Here is a 21,447-nt window from a genome sequence, read left to right as displayed (position 1 = left end):
TTGTTCATCCATGCAGGTCTTCTGATGTTCTTTCCTGTCTTCCTCTTTGTTGGGATGCATCACTCCTGAGCTTGGAGGAGGTCATCCTTGAATATTAACTAGTTTTCTTGGGCCCTTCTTCCCTCTCCCTCTAGGGCTTTATGCCTCTTCCCTCTAGGGCCAAGCAGATCCCTGAAGAGGACAAAGTTTGTTCTCCTGAAGTCCAGGTTAGCAAGCTTGCTGTGCACCCTCCTTGCTGCCCTAAGGATCTTGAACTCTGCCATTTCATGGTCACTGCAACCAAGGCTGCCTATGAGCTTCACACTGCCCAACAGCACCTCCTCATTCGTGAAAACAAGGTTCAGCATAGCACCTCTCCTCGTTGGCTCCTCTGTCACTTGGAGAAGGAAGTTACCATCAAAGCACTCCAGGAACCTTAATGGATTGCTTATGCCCTGTTGTGTTGTCCTTCCAACAGATATTGGGACAGTTGAAGTCCTCCATGATGACCAGGTCTCATGAACATGAGGCTGCTTCTATCTGTAGAGGGCTTCATCTGCAAAGTTTTCCTGGTTGGGTGGCCTGTAGCACACCTCACTGTAAGGTCTTCTGTCCCTGCCTTCTCTTTAATCCTGATCTGTAAGCTCTTGGTCGGCTCTGCATCCCTCCCCAGGCAGAGCTCCATGCACTCCAGCTAGTCATTGACATAGAACTATTTTATGGCTGACAGCAACTTTTCAGAATGAAGAATGAAAAAAAAAATCTGTGATACAGTTATCTTGATAATAATTATGCATGCATTTTTTCAGAAGAGCAGCCTTTATTGGGTAATATTCAGCAGTTACTTTGTAAAAAATTATATTGAATTACATATTTTGCATCTTCTTGGTCCATGAACAAATGTTCAGTAAAAAGCAATTTTCTTTTAAACTATCAGATTCTGAATGATTTTTCACATTCAATTTTCCTTATTTTTACAAGTCCCCTATTTGACCTATAACCTTATATCTTCACGTATTTAAAAATACTTACCCAGATAAACATCAAAGTGCCATCACTCTGACAGTGAACAGAGACTATTTGCCTGCTCCAGTCTAATTTTTTCAGTCTCTGAGATCAGCATAAGTAATCCATGGCTGCACTGTGAATTTTCCTGGAACCTGTTAATCAGAAACTACTTGGTATTAAATCAGTAAAGTTGCTCTTCTCTTATTTGTAATTAAAGATAATGAGGAGGAAGGTGCAAGTCATGGAGAATGCAAGTCCCATCAGGCTAGGTACCATTTCAACCTCATGCTGTAGTGTGCAAAGAAGCCTTGCTCCAGTGGCATGCTTAAAAGATGACATTTCCTTCTGTGAGACTTATGTGCAGAATTTGTGTTACATATTCAGCTGTGGTCCTAACTCAGCTGCCTCTGAAATGCTTCAGGATGTTCTCAAAGTATTTCTACACAAATTAGAGTCTTGCCGTTGACAGAAAAGTGCAGCAAATGTGTGGGGAACATTACGTAGAGAGCATCTTTAGCAAAGAAAAAGGAATCGAATGCCATGGCAATTTCAGAAGATAATCTATAAGGCTGGTAATTGCAGCCCTTTAAAAATGCTGAAAGCTGCACAACTTTCAAAGGCTCAGAACCAATATTCTTACCTGCATTAAAGAGCATAGTACCAGTATATTCATGGGAGTTCCTGCTTAAGTCTAAAGACAACTGACGCTGTTGTATGCATGCTTGAATCTTGACAGGATTGTGGCTTTGGGAGGAGTAAGGTGCTGTATAACACAAAGAAGACTTAATAGTTCTTGTCAGATAATGAAATCAGCACAAAATGCCCAGAACAAACAAAATTCTATCAAATAATGCAGATTTTAGGAGCTGCAGGAGGAAGTGACTACAAGGACTGAATAAAATATTCATTAAGAAAACAACAGGAAGAGGCACAGGTTAACAACCACAAACAAACCAAAACAGAACACAAAGCTTATTTATTGTGTTTTATTCCGTCTGGCTATTGAATTTATATATAGATTTCAACCCAATTAATTTTGCCAGAATTTTTGAATTAAATTAATTTAATTGCAATGTAACGTTTCCCATTTGACACCATTTACATGGATTTCCAATAAATTCAAAAGTTATTTGCAAATATATTAACCAGAGAAAATGGCAGAGCCTCTTTTAAAAGCTTTCAGAGAATACAGTACAGAATCTTAAGACTTTTTCTGCATATAAACAAGTAAATATTAGGATACTACTGTACATAAATAAAACCTGTATTTTATATTATTGACCTATGTTCTTACTTTTAGATAACTGCCTCATATGTTTATGTAGCATTTTTTCCCCCCTGGAATATTTACATAAATCTTGTCCACATTTACAGTAAATAACCATAATTACCTACTGTGCTTTCAGCAGCCAAAAGCTGAATTGGCTAGAAACATCAGATGAAGATTCTTGGAATAATAGTATGACTAAATTACATCATCTTGTGTATACCACTACAAAATGTCAAGAGGAATTTCATGGCATTTTTCAATTTACAAAATGCAACTTAGATTTGTGTTGGATCTGAACTGCTCCAACAGTAGGATAAGACCTGCAGTTACAGTCAAGCTACAACTTAGGAACATACGTTCTGCAAAACTAAAGTATTTCAGTGTCTGCAGGGGTATTAATAAAACTATATAGATTTTAAACAGGTAGCAAGCCAAATAACCCATCACGTAGCAAACAAGCCTCAACTAGTGCCATCTCAGAAGTCTGCATGCACTGACTCCAGGTTTATATAGTTAATTTCTTTGAACTGCTCTCACTGCCTACAGATCTGAACTACACAGTATATTTAACTGTATCCATACTAAGATAGCCAGAGACAGTTCTAATTCTCTCTTTTCAGAAGCTCATACTGGTTTGAGGATGATTTGCAGTTCTGCAGTAACCAGAGAATCAAATGGTTGTCCAGAAAACACAGTTTGTTGCTAAAACATTATGTAAGAGAACAGTGATGGAAAATCATTCCAGTAATAAATATTTTATTCCATTATAAAACAATGGATAAAATAAATGAAAGTGTCTGTAATTACAAATATTTATCCACTATGTTCTAAGTATGCAATGTTCTATATATAAAGCAATTTTATGCTGAATCTCCTATAGCACCCAGTTTAAAATGACTCCTACTGAGGCATGACTTTAATAATAGCTATTAGAGATAATTATCCATATACCAGGCTATTTTTTGTTCCTATGGAAGCCATATTAATTCACTAACATAAAAGAAGGCAAATATATTTCACTGAAAATACAAAAACCCCCCCACCCTAGCACCAAATCAAACTTCTTCTAAACTTTGTCTTAGGGTCCCATCATGCACCCTTGTCTCATGCAAATAATTCTATTTAAATAAAGTAATCCAGGTTTGGGTTTTTTTTTACTAAAAATCATCTGTGCAAGTCCAAATCTGCACATGGTACTTACATTAGTGCATCTACATTTGTCCATTTGGGGTTTATGATAGAACAAAAACATGTATTTATAATTTATTTATTGATTTCATTTCTGTTGATATGGAGGCTTGATAAAAGATCAGCAAACTGAATCATGGTGGGGCAGAGATGACTTGTTCCTGGCTCTTCAGGTATAGGGGATACTGAGAAGAATAAACATTCCATCTGTCACCTGTGAGATTCTTGGCAACTTGTTCCTTAACTGTGACGCTTCTACTGTAAAAATCCTCCTAAACAGGTAGTCCGTGATACAAGTGAAGTGCAAGTGAACTTAGCTATTGTTCCTTTTACCTCTCTCTTCCTAGCGGCTGCGGTAGGCTATACCTGTCTTGCCTCAACAGTAAATGCTCTTTTCTGGGTTTGCTTTTAGCACACTTTCATCTAGAAAGACTAGTCAGACTGAGGAGAAGCAGCTCACATCTCCCTTTCTTACGTTAAAGGGGTCAGGACTGTGAAGCAAAGGGCCATTCCTAAGTAGTCATCACCACAGGCCTCGCTGGAAATTGCAAAAGTGGTACATGTGGAAACTCAGAAGCCACCAGAGTGATCCAGATGCTCATTCAAAGACTTGTCTGCTGGTAGGATGTTCTGAGGAGGAGGAGACCAGTTACGTGACTGTTTTCAAATAGCCTCAGAGAGCAAATTCCACTGTCCTCAGACATGTGAGAAAGAAGGTTCTTGTGCTCTTAGGTGATTTTTTAGTAATACATTGTACCAGTTCACTTCTCACATACAACTTTCCATGTCCGCTGAGTGCTTGCAAGCTACAGAACTTATTGCCTTGAAAGAAAGTGAAGACCTCCACAGAAGTCTGCAAGACAGGCTGTGATTTCCCCAAAACATCTGACTTACATCCAGGCTCCCAGATCTCACAGGCACATTAAAAAGGTCCCATTTAGGCATGTTATGTGATGCAGTTTCTGTGCTCTCAGGACACTTGCCATATTTCATCAAGGACAAAAGAGATACTCAGATGGTGATGGCTGAACATGGTGGGGAGGAGCAGTTCCATAAACAAGAGAGGAGTCCAAATACAACCTATGCTGAAAGTTAAAATACGAGTCTCTTCGTAGACATTAAGAAGCCAAAACATCAGCACTGTCTTTTTTTTTTTTTTTTTTAAGTAACAAGATCTGTAAGGTTTAAACCCCCCTCCCCAATATTACAAGATTAAAATGACGAGTTGGTAACATTGTCTTGTAGTGAACAGGAAGCATTCTGAAATCTCAATTTTGAAGTCATACTTGCATACTTACTTTGAAGTAATATTTACATACTTTGTAAATCATCTAAGCAGATTGTTGCATTATCATAAACTGTAAGAAATAACATAGCTGCCCTCTAAACTGAACAATCTCGTTTTATATTTTCTGTAACAAACATATGCTAGTTAAAATTAGACAATGAATTTGCAGAGACAGAAACCTTGTCAGACTGTGCTATTATAACAATAAATGAACATCACAAATGAAAGCCCATATTTAGGAATGTGTTTGGCAAGGGAGTACCACATGCAGGAGACAAGTTGCTGTGTAGCAACAGTGAGCATCATCACATTTGTAGAAACATCCTTATTTTTAGGCACTTTGCTGCTTGTAGTGACTGTCCTTCTGGCCCGTTTGAAACTGAAGACCTCCAGAAACACCACCTCACAGCTTGAAAAAACAGAACTGTAAATTTTGTATTATCTGTAGACCAGGCACATGCCAATGGGTGTGTAATACAAAGATAATCCATGCATTTGCTATAGAAGTTGAGGTGCTGGAGTTAGCTATGTGAGCAGGTCAGACCAAGGAGAGCATTAAATTGTTCTAGTGATTCTGCTTACAACACCTGATCTGTAACATTTAGAGTTAGCTTAAATAAATCTACATAGTGTAGACACTCTTGCTGACCTTTGGCTTACATGTAAAGTAAGTTTTCTCAATCAATGGGAACCTTGTATTAAAAATAAGCTTTCATCTTTCTGTTGTCTATAGGAAAAGAACAGTGTCTAGTGTATGTGACACGTTAATGCACTCCTGGAAAACTACCACCTAGGCAATTAATTTGTTTAATACTTTTGTTGTTTAATACTTTTTGTAAGCCCGGGATCTTTCATACTGACCCAACCGAAGGGAGTTCTCTCTCCTTGAAGAAAGAGAACCCTGTGTTTTCATTTCTGTGATGTTCCATCCAGAGCATTTATCTTTAGCATAATCCTCAACATATGTTGCTAGCTAGCAAGGGCTATAAAAATCCTTTTTTTTTTTTTATATGCTCTGGCAACGTCTTCAGCCATGACCATCCCAAAAGAGATGCTACAAATCAACTTCCGCACCAGGTTATGAAATCATATTAACAGCAATTATGCCCTCAGCTCCCAGGAAAAGAGCTGCCCTTGAAGGTCTTCAGCACGCCACTACAGAAGCTTCTGTCAGGCTGAGCATCTTTCTGCATTCTCCTGTTTTGCAGCAGACTACACAGACACCGAGTTACTTGTGAGACACACAGCCTTATTCCAACCTAAATAAGTAACACTCATCTGAAATACTGGTAATCTGCCTAACAGCAAAAGTCCCTCATTGGAGTGTGGCCCAAATTAAAATGTTTGTTGCAGAAACAGATTTCATACAGTCATATTGCAAACAAATGTATATGCACAGTAAGAGACAGAAAAAAGTCCTTGAGCTGGGCCCTGTGATGTTTCCAATCCCACACTGCATGGAGGAGAGTCATGACTCTAACTGCTTTCAAGCCAAGGCACTTTTAAACACCTGTGGCCCAACCTAGGCTTGTTACATGTGATGACTCCATTCTGGTTATGTGTGGGACGAACAAGAGGCAGGGCAGCACTGTCAGCCTTTTGTAGTCAGAGTAACACAGGTAGCGCTAAATTCTGGGAAGCAGACAATACTAGAGAGAGCACTCTGTGTCACAGCTTTACATGTCAGCTTTCAGAAAGCACACTGAAACCGTTTATCCAGCATCTTATAAAAGCACCATTGAAAGGTTGAACAAAGAGCACCGCGTCTACAGAATTGTGATCAAGACAGCAGACAGGAGCTGTTCAGGGAGCCATGGAGAAGCACGCAGCCCAGAAGAATCCCTGCAGGATGGATTCCCTGAAGGCACGATAGACGAGGGCTTAGAGAACAAGGCAGCTGGTCCTTGGCTGTTGCTACTGTGGGGATGGTGCAGCTCTGAGTGATTCATGAATATGAATCCCCACACCTACTCATCCCACATGCCATGAATCCTGCTGCATGTAAGCAAGCCTGCAATTGATATTAATAAAATGACTGAAGGAATTAACTGTTCACAGTTGATATGGACAATGACCACCACCTCCCTGAATACTCACTGTTGAAAAACTTAGGTTCTTCAAAAGAAGACTGATAATTCTTATTGCAAAGCTTAGTCAACGTAGCTACATTACTGGGCTTTTCAGAGGATGTTTGTGAGATACTATTGCTATTGTAGGGCTAATTGAGGTCCAATATATTTAATGTGTCTCTATAAAGCTGTTTCTAACTTAAACAAGTCAATGTTGTGGTTGTCACTTTGTACTTTTGAGTTAAACAAATACAGTATGGAAAAGAATATGGAAGTACTAGCTACTTTGTAAAAAAGGCACTATAATTAATCTGTTGTAATTAGGTACACACCTGTGCTACAGATAGCTGTAAAGAATCTATTTCTCTCTGTGAATGAGAAAGCAATTCTGCAGTCATCATGGTGGAAAGGGGCAACTGGTTTATGTATGGGGTTAGCACTTGTTTAGGTATGTGGTGAGAACAGCTCCCACAGGAGACACAGATTCATGGAAGAGACATCCAAACTGCATTCCTTATTTCTACCAGTTCCCAGAAGGAAATCAGAAAAGACCTCTTCAGTAGTGCATTTATACACACATTACAGCTTGTCTTGGCCTTACTGTGGCAATTTGATATGAAATCTTATTATATAGTTGTGCCAAAAAATGGAGGCAAAGAACTAGACTGTGAAGCTTCCCCAGAAAAATCACCAGGTAACAAATAATTCATTTTGGATGTTGACATGTTATTTAGGGATATAGTGAGAGGAAAAAATAGCAATAAAGAGACAAGCAGAAGAGACTCCCTTTTCTTAACAGTCACATTAATCTATTTGGGGATTACTGTTGGAAAAGTCTTTCTATCCAATATATTAGTGAAAAGGAATAATTGGCAACAGCCATAAAGTAACAGATCTTACTCCTGGGAAGAGGGAACAGAAGCCTGATTCTTTGTCAACAGATGTAATTATTCACTTAAGAACCTTGGACTGAATTCTAAAACGTTTTTCTTTAGCATTAGACTATCTAATAAGAGATTGTAGGGGAGTTATGGACTCCCCCGTGAGTCCTTGTTCAGAAGGGTAATTCCTTTTTGTAGCTCTCAAGAATCCAGTGTGCAAGGGGTCTCATGACTGAGGGCAGATACGCATCCTGCAAGCAGCAATCCAAAATCTGAGCTCCTTCCCCACGAGGCTGAGGGACTGGTGGGTGATGAAAAGGTGGTGACCAGCCTGAGAGTCATTTAAATGGGAAGGAATGTGCCAGCACCACAGGACTGCAGACATAATACTAGCTCCCAGTGTGAGGCTGTATGAGGCAATTAAAAATAGAAACAAAAAAGAGAGGGTGAGGGATTTCACTGTGGAAAAGGGAAATCTAGGAGTCTGAAGGAGCAGCTGTCAGAACGGGGGAAAGGAAAGAAGGAAAGAGCTGAGTCTTGCATCCCATCCTCCAAACCAACACTCTTAATCCTGCTCTGAGACTGCAGAGAGAGACTAGGGAGCCCTCCTCCTCCCCCCTTCGACTTACTGATCTCAATGGGGGCACTTCTAGAGTGATGTTTGATTTTCTTCTTTTGCACCTTAAAATTTTATAATCCAGAGTTCAGTGTTATTGTTTCTATTGTTAACAGACATTATCTCTTACCTTTAAACTGATCTTGAAATTGAATCTGGTGAACTTGACAAACCTCATGTTGCTACTGTTTCTCTAAAAGCAGTCATCCATGTAATAAGACAATCCTTAAGGGATAACTACACCTTGAGATAACTACATCTTGGGAATTTCAGTTGAGGTATGCCTGCCATTAAATTGCAGGAGTCAGACTGAGGACTACGTATATAAACCTGTACCCCTGAGCAAGGAACAGAAAGCAAACACATAGTTAAAGACTTCAGAAATTCTCCAGACTTAGCACAACAGATCTTCTGAAACATGGTGCATCTTATCTTTGGCCTTAAACAGTGTGAAGTAGGAGAGAACAGTCAAAGGTGAACTTCATAAATTCACATTCAAGGGAACAGAAATAGAAACTTTTTTTGAGGGAAAAACTCCAGAAAGGAAGACCGAAGTCATCTTTAAAAAGCCCTGCAATGAAGTTAAAGTAAAGGATTTGCTGCAGCTGTGGAAGCATGGCAGCATGGTCAAGAACAAGATGGATATACACTGGTCTGAACTGCTTCTCCTCAAAGGAAGACAGTATAGATCAAGAGTGCTGCACTGTCGCATGAGGTTAGGATCCATGATGTTTGAATCATCCTGCGGGCGGAATTTGACTGCACACTTGCACTGCTCCTCAGAGCTGTACTACTTACAGGCAAAGCCCATAAATCAGTACACTTATTTCTAATAAATGTGTCTAACCAGATATGTGTTTGCTCTTTATAGTACCAAGTTATGTTGATCGCTGGCCAGTGATCTGAGAAGGACTCAGTCTGGTATATCAAAACCTAGTACCAACTGAACTGAAACTAAACCTGTTTTTGCTACTATGGAATAAGCCAACCTCAGTTTACATACTGTTTATTTCAAATTAAAAATAAACTACTCTTCAGGCACATGCCAGACATTACGTATGTGAATGTATTTGAATGTTACCAAGTTGGACTATATACTTGTGTCCAAATTACATGTGCATGCTTATATACATGGGGATATATGCACATGTGTACACATAACAGTGTACAAATGCACATCACACAGTGCCACTTCTCTACTGTCGGACTATTCTTGTACCATTGTACTCTTAATTGTACTATTTCTGAAGAAAACAAAGCATCAGCTCAGTACCTACTTGCTTCATCCAAGCACTGTACTTCGTTTTTAATAGTAACAGGATAACTTATATTTGAAAAGCCAGTGGTTTTAAAACTGCTTTTCAGAGCCCCAAGAAGTTCTTGGTTGCCCTCCTTCTCCTTTTAGCAGAGGAACAAGGAGGACCAGTGGCTATTCCCCCTGTCTCTTCTGCCTCTTTTTTGCCCTTCGGCAGTGTTCTTTTACAAAGACTCCATTATTTTCAGCTTAAAAACAGCAAGGCATGTTCCACATCCCTGCTTAAGAAGACGAAAAAAAACCCAAAACAAAAACAATTGTTCATTTACATAGTTCCGAAATAGGAAAAAAATTTAAAGGAAAACCAAATAAAGCCCAAAGAATGGAATTCCTTCTGTTACATAAAACAGTAAGTTAATCTACAAAAACTTTGAAGATGAAAGATATGTTGTAAAAATAAAAAATATCATCCACTCAACACAGTACACAAATCTTCCTATATAATAAACTAGATAAACATATTAAAATATTTTAAGTCTTAAAAAAGGACAAAATTCTTCAAAAAATTACTCAACATTATTAAGGTTAGACTAAACATTATGTCAATCCATTCACTTGCACAAATTTTTGCAATATGACAATTGTCTGGTGTGTGTATGTGTAGGTATATGTGTGCACGTGAGAGGAACAGAGCAAGAACGCTAAGGGTATCACTTGCCATTTTAAAGCGGTATTTCACAAATAATCCAACAAAAACCCTACAAATACCAGTACACATCTCAAATATTGCAAGTCACATTCTACAGCCCTTGACATTAAAAACAAAAGAAAAAGCCAACAGACTTAATTCAAGTACATTTGGAGTAGGTCCTTTGTGAAGTACTGTTTTTTGCACTTTAGTTGCAATGAATGTGGACAGAGCTCCCCAAAAGACAGAAGTAAGCACGTCTTCCCCAGCCCTGAAAAGTAAGTCTGAGTTGAGGTACAGTGATCCGTGATTTGCTCAACGTTGTGGATGCACAAACTTGAATGAAAAATGATGCTTGAAAAACACTTTGAAGCAAATGACATAAAATAATCTCTTAAAATGAACAGCTAGCTTTGTGTAAAGGCAGTCTTTTTGGTATGTAATCCTATTGGGACAACAAGCGTGATACTCCTTCCCAAATTCTGGTTGCTTTGGAGTTAACAATAAAAAAGCCTTTACGTTGTCCTGGTTGTCATTCTGACCTGACATACCCTTTCCCGTGAGCCTCCATCCACCACCCAGAATAACCTAGCAGGTATCACACCCTGGCTGAAACGTACGCTGCTGCTTCACAACTTTTGTTCTCTACTTAGCTTTGCTCCTCAAAAGGAGAAGCACTTCTCTCCATGTTTCACACGTTCCTTTGAAAACACCAGTGGAGAAATCTGCCTGCTGGAGTAGTTAAAGTCTGGTGAGATCCCTGTGGTGCTGCAAGTCCCCTATGCTCTCATAGTCATTCTCTCCTGAAAGAGCCGTGTGGTTTGTGTTAGGCACAGACAAGGTCCTGTCCTCTTCTTGGCTCACTGACTGGATAGCTTCATAGTCAGGCTCCAGCTCCCCGTTTGGTCTGTCCACAGACTGAGGCACAGCGGTAGTATTTAGGGTGTTTTCAAAGTCCTTCACACTTGCATAGAGGCCACTGCAAATAGATGGGGACCTCTGTGATGCAATTTCTTGAATACAGGTGTAAGGAGAATCCAGTGCCTTGATGGCCTGTCCTGGCTTACTCACTGACGAGTACATGGCTGAGATCTAGGAAAAGGAGACACCTGCTGAGTATTTAAATACAGCATAAAGCTTGTGTGCCAGTTTGTACCCATTCCACCACAAGGATGTCAGTTACTTACAAAAAGACAGGATCTTGTAATAAAAACATATACTTTCTTACACAAAAAAAGGGATTTCTTACAAAGTCCTTCTTTTCTGGCATGCATTTATAAATTGATTTTCTTTCAAAAAACCCAAGCTTTATAAAATGCTTTATAATATAAGTTTATAAATGTAAAAATTACTTGAACATAAATCCCCTGCAGGCAAATTAGACTTGGGACAAAAGGGAATGACTTTGTGAGCAGGAGCTCTTGCAAGTTTTGCCACGGTCCTGGAGACTGTCCACACACATCCCTCCACTCAGGGCTCGCTGGGGCTGGCACTGAACGCAGGGAGCCACTCTTGACTCCCTCTCCCAGACCAAGTGGATGCTACCCCTTGCACAGGGCAGATGGCTGAAATTCTCTGCACTGCCTATCTGGTACTTAATATCGCAATTGCAGCATAGCTCTTCTGTTACATTTAAAGTCTTTCCCAAGCATGCAAGGCCACTCTGGTTTTGTATCAGTCCAATTAAAATAGTAGATTGGCATGAAAATGCCTATTACCATTAAGCCACACTGACTGATGCAGATGAACCAGATCGCTTCTGTTAATTCTGTATTTTAATTTTTTTTTTTTTTTATAAAGAGAGACATCCAATTGCAGATGGCAATACGTCTTGCTTTTTACTGATGTCAGCCAACCAAACAAAAAAAGGCTCTTCTGCTCATCCATACTTCAGCCTTTTCCAGGATTAAATTATATAAACCCAGTGCACGGATCAATTTATTCATTAATGTCTGGGAGCACTTCTCCCAGCAGAAGGCATTAGCTCACTCAGCTCATTGCCAAGTTTGTGTTTACTTTTATGTCCAGAGAACTTATTTATAAATTGCATGGGTGTATTGGAGACGATCACAAACAACCTTACTTCTGTTTAACTTTTCTATCTTTGTTTCAATCTCCTCAATTTGACTAGGAGACATTTTAAAGAACAGTTTATGTTCCAGTGCCTTTATTGTGCTTCTGTTTACTTCCCAGAGCTCCAAGCACTGCCATGGGGAAGGTATAGCATGTTTTAAAAGGCTGCTGATTATTATTCTTAAGTAGAGCTTGTCATCCAAATCAAGAAGCTGCCCTAACGATCTGCTAATTGTGGCCTCCCGTTATTTTCTGACACGATTTTTAAACCTACTGGCCTGATATAGCCCATATGCTAGAATACTTCTGATTTTAGGAATGTGGCAGTACAAACTCTGTGTAGAGAAACTTCACCTTTCATTTTCCCTTCAGACAAATTTCACCTTTCTTAGATCCTGCTTAATCATGCAGAGTTTATGCTAATTTCTGTCTGAAAAAAGGTCTCTAGTTAGTTACTGAATTTTGTGCAAGAAACGTACCTCATCTTCTGTAAGAGATGGATCTTCCTCTCGAGACTTGTAAGACATTGAACTAAGCCTCTGTAAAAAAAGGGAAAGGGAAAGGGAAAGGGAAAGGGAAAGGGAAAGGGAAAGGGAAAGGGAAAGGGAAAGGGAAAGGGAAAGGGAAAGGGAAAGGGAAAGGGAGCTCATTACCAGTCAACAGTGTGAACCTTAACTTCTAACCCTCTCATTACAATCAGTACATTATTTTTTATGGTCAGTTGCTCACTAGTTCCATTTAACATAGCTAATATCCCTAATATCCAGAGTACATCTCTGGAGATAACAGCCCTGAGGTTAGTAGAACTTTTTAATGTATCTTCTCTTGTCCTGACCCAAAAAGGGTAAAAATAATGTAATAGTTAAACTGCTTTGCTGTATCCCTACCTTTACACTTATAATGAAGCAAGCAAGAACCTGCAAAGGCTTTTGAACAATTAAAAGTCAGCTGTTGTGGCACACTAGTTGACCTTCCACATGATTTTCAGATATGCTTTTAGATGAACAATACTCAACTGGCACCTTCCTGATGACTGTTATCCTTCATTCAGTGGATCCTGGAAGTGCTGCAAGGGAGGTGCTGTGTCCTCCTCCCCCACGAAATGCCGCAGCTGTGCAGGGGCGCACAGCAGTACTGCCTCACAACCACTCGGACCGAGAGTACGGAAAAGACCTGCTGCAACCCACCCTGAGATGGGCAGCTCAACCCTCAAAGCATCTGTCTGGATCCAGTTCACACAGCAAAGCTACTGAAGGATAGAGGGCTTGGTTTGCTATCAAGCCTATTATAACTTCCAGCATGTAAAGTGTCATGTAGAAATCAGGTCACAAAACAGTGGGGGAAAAACATTTTGCTCTCATGAAAAATGTCTTGGGACTTTCACGGCAACAAAGATATCCCAGCTACCTCACAGCAGCTGTGTGATTCCTGCCCCCGGGAGGAACTTTGCTGGGTTCCTGCTCCACAGTGACTCAGATGGAGCCTTCCAGCACTGTTTGCAACCAGCCGTATTTTGGCCCTTCATGCAAATTCTCCACCTAAAATACTGCAGACCTCCTCCAGTGCAGATCACTCCAGTGGAGAAGTAGAGCTATTTTTAGCACAGTCAATCAAACACTGCTTCCAGGCACACACGGCTTTTTTTTTTTCCCACTTCCATTTTGCTTGGTGTTTTTACTTCTGATAAATATCAAGCTTCAAACCCCTGGGACACCTCTGATAAAGATCCTGACCCAAAGTGCCTGATGCTCCCCAGGGGGCTTCCCTCACACCTAACAACTCCCTTGCTTCTTTCTCATCATCTGGAGAATGAACTCTTTAACCTGTGGTTTGTTTACTCACCCACAAAAGAGAAGGAAAAAAGAAAAAGAAGTTCAAATGTATTTCTGCCCTTTATTAGATCTGCTTCACTACAGCAGCTCAGTTTAGTCTTTCTTATTTGCAGGATATTTTTTGTGTTGAGGAGTAAGTTACTAATTTCATCCTCACACATTAAAACAAACATGCTTGCAAAATTCTTCAGTGAGGTTATTTTCTCTCATCAGTGTGTCTATAAGCACCATGTGTCAGGACCTCTTCTACAGTTTCCCACTCAAGTATTGACGAATATCCCAAGGTGTTGGCAATCCTGGTCTTGTTTCCCTAGGACCTAGTGTTCTTTCTTCTAAATGTGAAACCTGTGACACATCAATTTTGAAGGATACTGTCATCTTGGAAGCTGAAAAAAATACTTGCTCCTAAACATTTTGTACCTAGAAACATTCTAAATTATGCCTGAAACCTCAACAGCAGTAACACAAACAGCATGTGTCCTTATTTGCCTTCCAGTTTCCTTTTGTTCCTTGACAGCACTTGATTTTTTGCTCTTTGGCTCAGCTGCTGCTCCTGACTTGGGCACCAGAACAAGAAGACCATTCTCCTTTGGTGCATTTGTAAGAGATGGTTTGCCCATCCTCAGGCTACGCAAGTCTGAAATCAGATGGCAGCAGCCAGATGTACACACGGAGAGCATATCTACCAGTGCTCACTCTCGAAAGACCTGGGTGAAAAAGGAGATCTATACTTCCCTTTTTTTTTTTTTTTTTAATTAAAAAGCAAGAACTAAAGAAATACTATTCTGCCTCTCCCATTTTATTAGAAGAACGAAGTTTTTCCAGGTGATAGAGGCCTATAAAGGGCCTTGTGCTATTAAAGGTGTCTTTCTTCACCAAAACCTTCCAAAGGATTTGGGTGGGCCACAGCCAATAACCAATTTAGAGAATTAATTTTCAACTGTTTATTGCATGTCTGATCTTGAAATGATCCTTTATCCTTTTCATGCCATTACATACTGGAACAGTCTCTAGTTTGGTTCACCTAGTTCTCTCTCAGATGAGTGTGCTTCAGGAACTGGCATGGGCTGGGGATCATCGTGGCTGCCCTCTTTTACAAGGTGAGACTGAAGAAGCCTGGTAATGGTTTGTTCTCTGTCTGTTGACAGGTTCAAGTCTCAGTTACATAAGTAGCCTCCCTGTTTGTCCATTCTTTGTGCCCTACTAAAGCAAAGCCTAATTGTAGTGAGAGACACTTGCATGACTGATGCCCAACCTCTCTCTTCATTCACGGTCAGGGCAGAAGGTTGAAAAGTTTGGGATACGGATGTAATGTTAAGCAAGGCAGCTAAGTAGCCTCACAAGAGAGGAAGCACAAACAGAAACCCATGGAGTCTGTTTAACTAAAGGAGTTATCAATATAACATAAATTTCCATAAGCATCTTGGTTTTGGTTGCCACATCAGAAGAAAAAAGCATTGCTCTGTATTGTTTGAAGCAGCAAAAGAGACGGAAAAATTATCATCATCACAACAGAAAAACAATCCCACAACCACCTCCCCACACAATGCCAACAATAATGACATTTATATATTCCATCAATTACCATTTCCAACTCCGCTGCAGCTGTAGCTCTCAAGGACAGGACAGGCGCATGCTTCGATGCATAATGCATGTACCTAGCAGTGAAGGCGGGAATGATCTGATGCTGCTGAAGGTTTAGCTCAGGATGGCTTTTGCTCTGAATAAATTTTAATTAGACAAACACCTTTTTTCTGGCACTTAGGTGACTGTATGTGTCATCTCTTGATTAATCCTTCAAAACCTGAACCATTTTAATCAATTCCCACTCCTTGCAGTTACTGACACTGTATATACACGGTGTGCTGGGGAGCTACAGAGCAGCAAGTGCTTTTCCTTTGTATCGGTGCCTAGGAAATACAATGCTTTTCTGCAAGTCTTTTCACACCTGGCAGGAAAGATGCCACTGTTACAGAAAGCTGTTTCTCTAAGAGTTTAATTAGAAATTACATATGGACTGAACTTGGGAGGGGGAAATGTTGGTGAATTATTGCTGACAATCACATCTTAATTTTTTACTTAATGAGCTAGTTATTTGTAAGAATGCGCACTGAAGAGTCCAGACAAACAATTTTAATATTACAAGTAGTCTTCAGTTTATTCATTTTGACTCTATTGTGCTTTATAGGTTAACATGGTTAGTCAGTTATTTAACAAAGTATTTTTCTGCCCTCTGTCTGGATTACTGAAATACTTCAAATAAGAGAACAATCAGAAACAAGTAGAAATACCTCAGCTCTTCTCTGATCTTTCAAGTAAATGTTTACATTAAAATGTCACATCATATCTTAAGAATTTCTTGGAAATTTTCATCAATACCTATTATTATGTGATGGCTCAGACACCAAAATTATATTAATCTGCTAAAATCTCAGTTCTTTCATTCACAATTAATAAGTTATCTAAATTAGTTCTGAAAAATCCAAACTCAACAGTTCATGAAAACTCTGTGCAATGATCTGAAAGCATTCTTAAAATTAATTATGGTGAAAAACTAAAAATGGGAAAATGTCATCATTCTATTTTTTAATGAGTTTACCACTAACTTGTCCCTTAGGCTGGCAGAAAGAATAAGCAGCTGAGAAAACATAACTTTTGGCCATGATTTCAGCAGGTAGAAATTCATTACTCTGTTTATGTGTGGCATACAGATTTTGACAAATATAAAAGCCTACAGCTGCAATCTCTCTCTTTCTGTCCCTCTCCCCTACAGAGAGATGAGAGGAGTGGCTTTGAGCAGATGCCTGACACTTGCACAGCTAAGTCAAGGTGGCTCAACAAAGGAGGCACATCTGAAGTTAGGGCATCCACCAAGAATGGCCCCCTCTCCTCTTTGTAAATTGAAGTTTCATTAGAAAAAAAACAAGGGGGGAATTCTGAACAAGATGTAGATGCTGATGGAGCCACTGGATACCTATTGTTAAGAGCTCCCACAAGTATAATACCATTAAGCAAAGAAGCAGGGGCCTCCTATGCAATTTCTGGATAATATTTGGAAAAAGCCTTATGAAGTGCATACTGCAACAATTCAAAGTATAGGCTGCAATAGAATGAGTCTATGTCTATAGTGCAAAGACTATACTGTACATTTCCATATTTCCATATTTTACAGTCTTGCATCACCTTGAGTGTTTTTTTTTCTTAGCATTTTTTTTGTTATTTAAAAAAAAAAAATCCACTCCCACCCATATGTTCTCTATCATCTTTTGGCTGTTTGACAAGGACAAGTATTTGCAGTATTTACCTTCTCTGGTTTGCTTGCTCCTTCTGTCACTTCTTCTTCCACTTCTTTTTCTTGCACATTCTCATTTTCATCAAGAAGTTTCATGGGTACCGGAGGGGGCAGCTCATCCTCTACATCTGGTGTGTTGTCAAGGGGGCTTTCTGAATTAGCACTTTGGCGACTTTTTTTATTTCGGTCAACAGATGCATATTCTGCTGATTCAATTCTGCACTCAGGAATCTGATTCTGACCTTCAGAAACTGTCAGTGTAGCCTTTGATTTACTGTTACAGCTCTCTTCCATGCTGGCTATAGCTCCAACATCCTTAATTTCCTTCACAGTTTCATACAAGCAGTCTTCAACTATGTTCTCCTGAGAGGAGCTGTCTTTCAAGACTTCATAAGGGCCTTCCATTCCAAGACCTTGATCATTTTCTGCATTTCTAGCTGAGATGATGGTTTCCATGGTGGTATTAGGGGGAATACTAGGTAGTTCCCGGCTCTGGTGACATTTTATAGACTTTCCAAGACTATCCTGTTGGTCTAGCAGATCAGAGACAGATGTCTGTACTTCTTCATAAGGCTGGATACAGGCAGTTGTACTGTCCTCTGAGAGTACTAGAGAAAATTACAAAGAAGTCTTTAAAACAAATGCATAACTATAAGGTGAGTGTGATTTGGTAGTCTCTACATCACTTTGGGTTTGTCTCATTGGAAAGGGTTAATGATACTAACGCCTGGAAATCTAGTGATCATCATGTTTTTTGTTTATCAGAAGGTTTCAGTTAGAGAGATTTCTGCACTTTCTGTTAAAAGCTCTCTCTCACAACATCTTAAATACTCTGTGCACCCCCAAGTCACATTATATAGCAACAGCATTCACAGTAAGAACAGGGGATGGGTGGGTAAGTGCAGGTGCACATGGATGTTGAGCTGTACTTGGTTATACTGAATGCTTACAGACTGCTCAGTAGTCTCAGGTGGGAGGCTTCAAACCAAGTGCCTTTAAAAAAAGCCGTGTTAGATTTTCCTCCTTCCATTTCCCTATTCTTTGGAATCAAAAAGGAAAGCATTCTTGCTTCCTCCCTCCCCACCCCTCACCTTGTTTAACATGCTGGCCAAATTCTTGTCTGAATCACACCTTGCTCAGCCCTGCTGCAGTCAGCCTCCCTCCACGCTACACCAGAAGCTCTTCACTGGAAGGCTATGCCATACACCTCTTAGTCTCGCAGCACATAATGTAGGTTGACAACCTACTAACGAGCCAGCCATATGCACAAAAGAGAAGACTAGACTTCAGAAAGTAGCGTTAGGCAGAACATGTTATTTTAAGTCCCAGAAGTGGGTCACGTGTCACTGTCACTAGAGGGTATTAGGGACTGAAATCTATGGGATTTCTCATCTTACAGTGCACACATATGATATTTGCCTGCATTCAGGGATGTATACATGGGCACATATATGCATGTTTTGGTAGTATAAGGTACATAAACATTTCTTTGAAAAATTACTTTTGAACAGCTTTACTTTTCTTAGTACAGTTCCTATGGTACTCTCAGCAAAATCAATCCATTCTTCCATTTCCTTCAGTGTGTTTGACACAATGACATAAAGTGTTGCCAAAGCAATCAGTACCCTTTATTTGGTGGTTGTCATGGACATTTTCTCTTGTGCTCAGGGCGTGCAGACTCACGCAGTCAGCACCCACAGGGTGACAGCAGATTTGCTGACAGCAAATCTTAGGATGACACTGGAGGTGTGAGATGGTAATTGCTGTCTGAATGGGAGATGGGAGGAAAAGAAAAGGAAAATATCCTTCTCCATTCACTTGGCTCCTGCATACGACTGGGGAGGAATAGGTGGAATAGGAGAAAGTGTCCTATCGCGTCCTGGCTAGCACTCAGGGTGTCCTAGTTGCTACCCAGGGTGCCTGCAGACTTCCTGAGGAACATCAGGATCCAGTCTGGAGATGCTAGAACGTGTTTTTTCCCCTTCTGGTGATTGCTCTCAGGGATTTCTGTGCTATGCACACAGGCATGCACAGGCTCCAGAGAGCATCCACCCTGTTCAGTCTGGGGGGGATAACCAGAAGTAAAGAGAGCTCACATGCTCATGTGGTTATGGGTAGTGACATAGAAGGGGTTGGCATATACAAACACAATGCTGGCAGGTTGAGTAAAGGAAAAAAAACGTTTGATGGTACTGATTCCATAGCCCTGCTCAAAAGGCTAGCAGAAACAGCAAAAGAAGGAACTATTAGCCTAAAGAGCACATAAACTGTAAATAAGAAATTAAAGCACATTGGTTCTTGTTATTCAGAAGGTTGTTACGCAGAGTGTAAGCTGAGTAATATCAGACAGTCTGAAAACTCTCTGCTGTTTGACAGCACGCTTTTTAGTAGCAGCTTTGACAGCTGCATGTGTGGTAGCTCGTAGTAAAGAGAACTGCTCCCCTTCTGCAGGGCTTTGCTTCATTGAGTCCCTTGCTGAGCCACACACCTACATACGCAACAAGCCAATGGACGAGAGCAGAGATTAGCTGGAAAAACAAAGTTTAAGAATTCCTTTCAATACTTGTCTCTGAGGTGTAAAGACTGAATAGCTTAGCCTCCGGCTGAACAGTGAGATGAGGAGGTAGGAGATGAGGAATGCAGTCATGGTGTTGGTGCCTAGTGTGGAGACAACAGTTGGCTCCCAGTGGCTCTGAGCTGAGACCGAGTTTATTTTTAGCTGCAGCTGAGTAAAATATTTTCCAGTGATACTTCACTGTGAATCATTTTGAGCGTTCAGCAAAGCAAAGACTACAGAAAAAAAAGGAAGCCTATTTATGTTGCCTGTTTTCTAAAATACAAAAATACAAGTGACAACCTCTCACAGCACAGGACTATGATCCAAAGCTGTAGTCCCTGGAAGAAGACGACCTGAAATACTTCCACAGCCTCCAGGAGTGAAGCTCTGAGGTACAACTGCATCTTCTGGTCACATCGCAACTCTGTAGCTGGCCAAGATCAGGGAGTGCCACACTCTTTGCCTGATGGCCTGGTCAATCTGCAGGGGTAGCTTGGTGGCCCACAGGAGGGCCTTAGCACCAGTGCTGGTTGGCGTGGAGACCTGGGAGCTTGGGTGTGTAGGGCTGTGCCAGAGCACGCCCAGCAGGGAAGTGGAGATGCAGCGAAGGGCTACTGACTTCCCAGGAAGGCAAACATGCTCACTGCATTTTTAAAGTTGATCATAAGTTTTGTGTGAATTAGGTCCTGTGTGAAGAGGACTGACTGCCCTCCAGAGAGCTGCATGCCCAGCCACTGCCCTGGCATGCAGCAGCTGATCTGGTGTCAGAGCTCTGGAGGTGAGCAGAGGGAAACAAAGGGTATTCAGACAAATGGCATGACTGTGTGCTTGGAAAGCTGACGACTAGAAACCTAAGACTTGAGGGATCACCAATGTGCAGCTAACGCGGGAGCTGTGAGCAAGGGGACAGCACAGCTTGCTCAACCCACCCACAGGGGATGTGCTACTCACCCTCACCATTGCTGAGTGCCCCATTCTGGTCGCTGCTCGGAGGGGGCTCTGTAGCCGAACTTGTGATTGAGTGACTGAACACCTCCTTGTCAGAAGGCTGCAACACAAATTAGTGAGATCTAATCACTGTTGGATCAGAATAGATGTTCGCATAAACAGATATGCAACAAATTTCATTCTGATCTCAGGAGCTCTGACTCACAGATATTACTGGCAGGAGAGTCAAACCATGGCAACTATACTCCAAGATTTAGGTGCTTGTGTTCACAGATGTTAAAACAAATAAATGCAAGGGTGATCTCCCAACTTTTATGGTAATAGAAACTACCATGGCTTCAATCCATGAGAAGATAGCAGCTGACAAAGGGTACACTGCACTTGTACTGCAAATGGAGTGAAAGAAAGGCAGGAGATCTGGAGTGACAACGGTGGCAGAAATAGCATTGAGAGAGTGCAGATTACTGGGGTCTAGACAAGTTTTCCTCCTCTTTCTCTTCTGC

The 21,447-nt window shown here is 40.6% G+C and overlaps 1 protein-coding gene across 5 annotated transcripts in view; it reads right to left on the bottom strand.

The window, feature by feature from the left end:
* Positions 1-21,447, bottom strand: part of ZNF704 (zinc finger protein 704) — a 249,314-nt gene that overhangs the window by 134,332 nt on the left and 93,535 nt on the right. For 4 of the 5 annotated variants that reach the window (XM_074898788.1, XM_074898789.1, XM_074898790.1 and 1 more), the window contains 2 exons: positions 20,948-21,044; positions 17,452-18,047 (listed from right to left, as the gene is read on the bottom strand). In XM_074898788.1, coding sequence (XP_074754889.1) covers positions 17,452-18,047; positions 20,948-21,044 — 693 coding nt within the window. Of the gene's footprint in view, positions 1-1,964; positions 11,335-12,794; positions 12,855-17,451; positions 18,048-20,947; positions 21,045-21,447 lie in introns of those variants that run through there. The other variant, XM_074898792.1, reaches the window with a different exon arrangement.

Source organism: Athene noctua, chromosome 2, assembly GCF_965140245.1.
Source record: "Athene noctua chromosome 2, bAthNoc1.hap1.1, whole genome shotgun sequence".
NCBI classification, from domain to species: Eukaryota; Metazoa; Chordata; class Aves; order Strigiformes; family Strigidae; genus Athene; species Athene noctua.
This window is presented reverse-complemented; position numbering and strand designations above follow the sequence as displayed.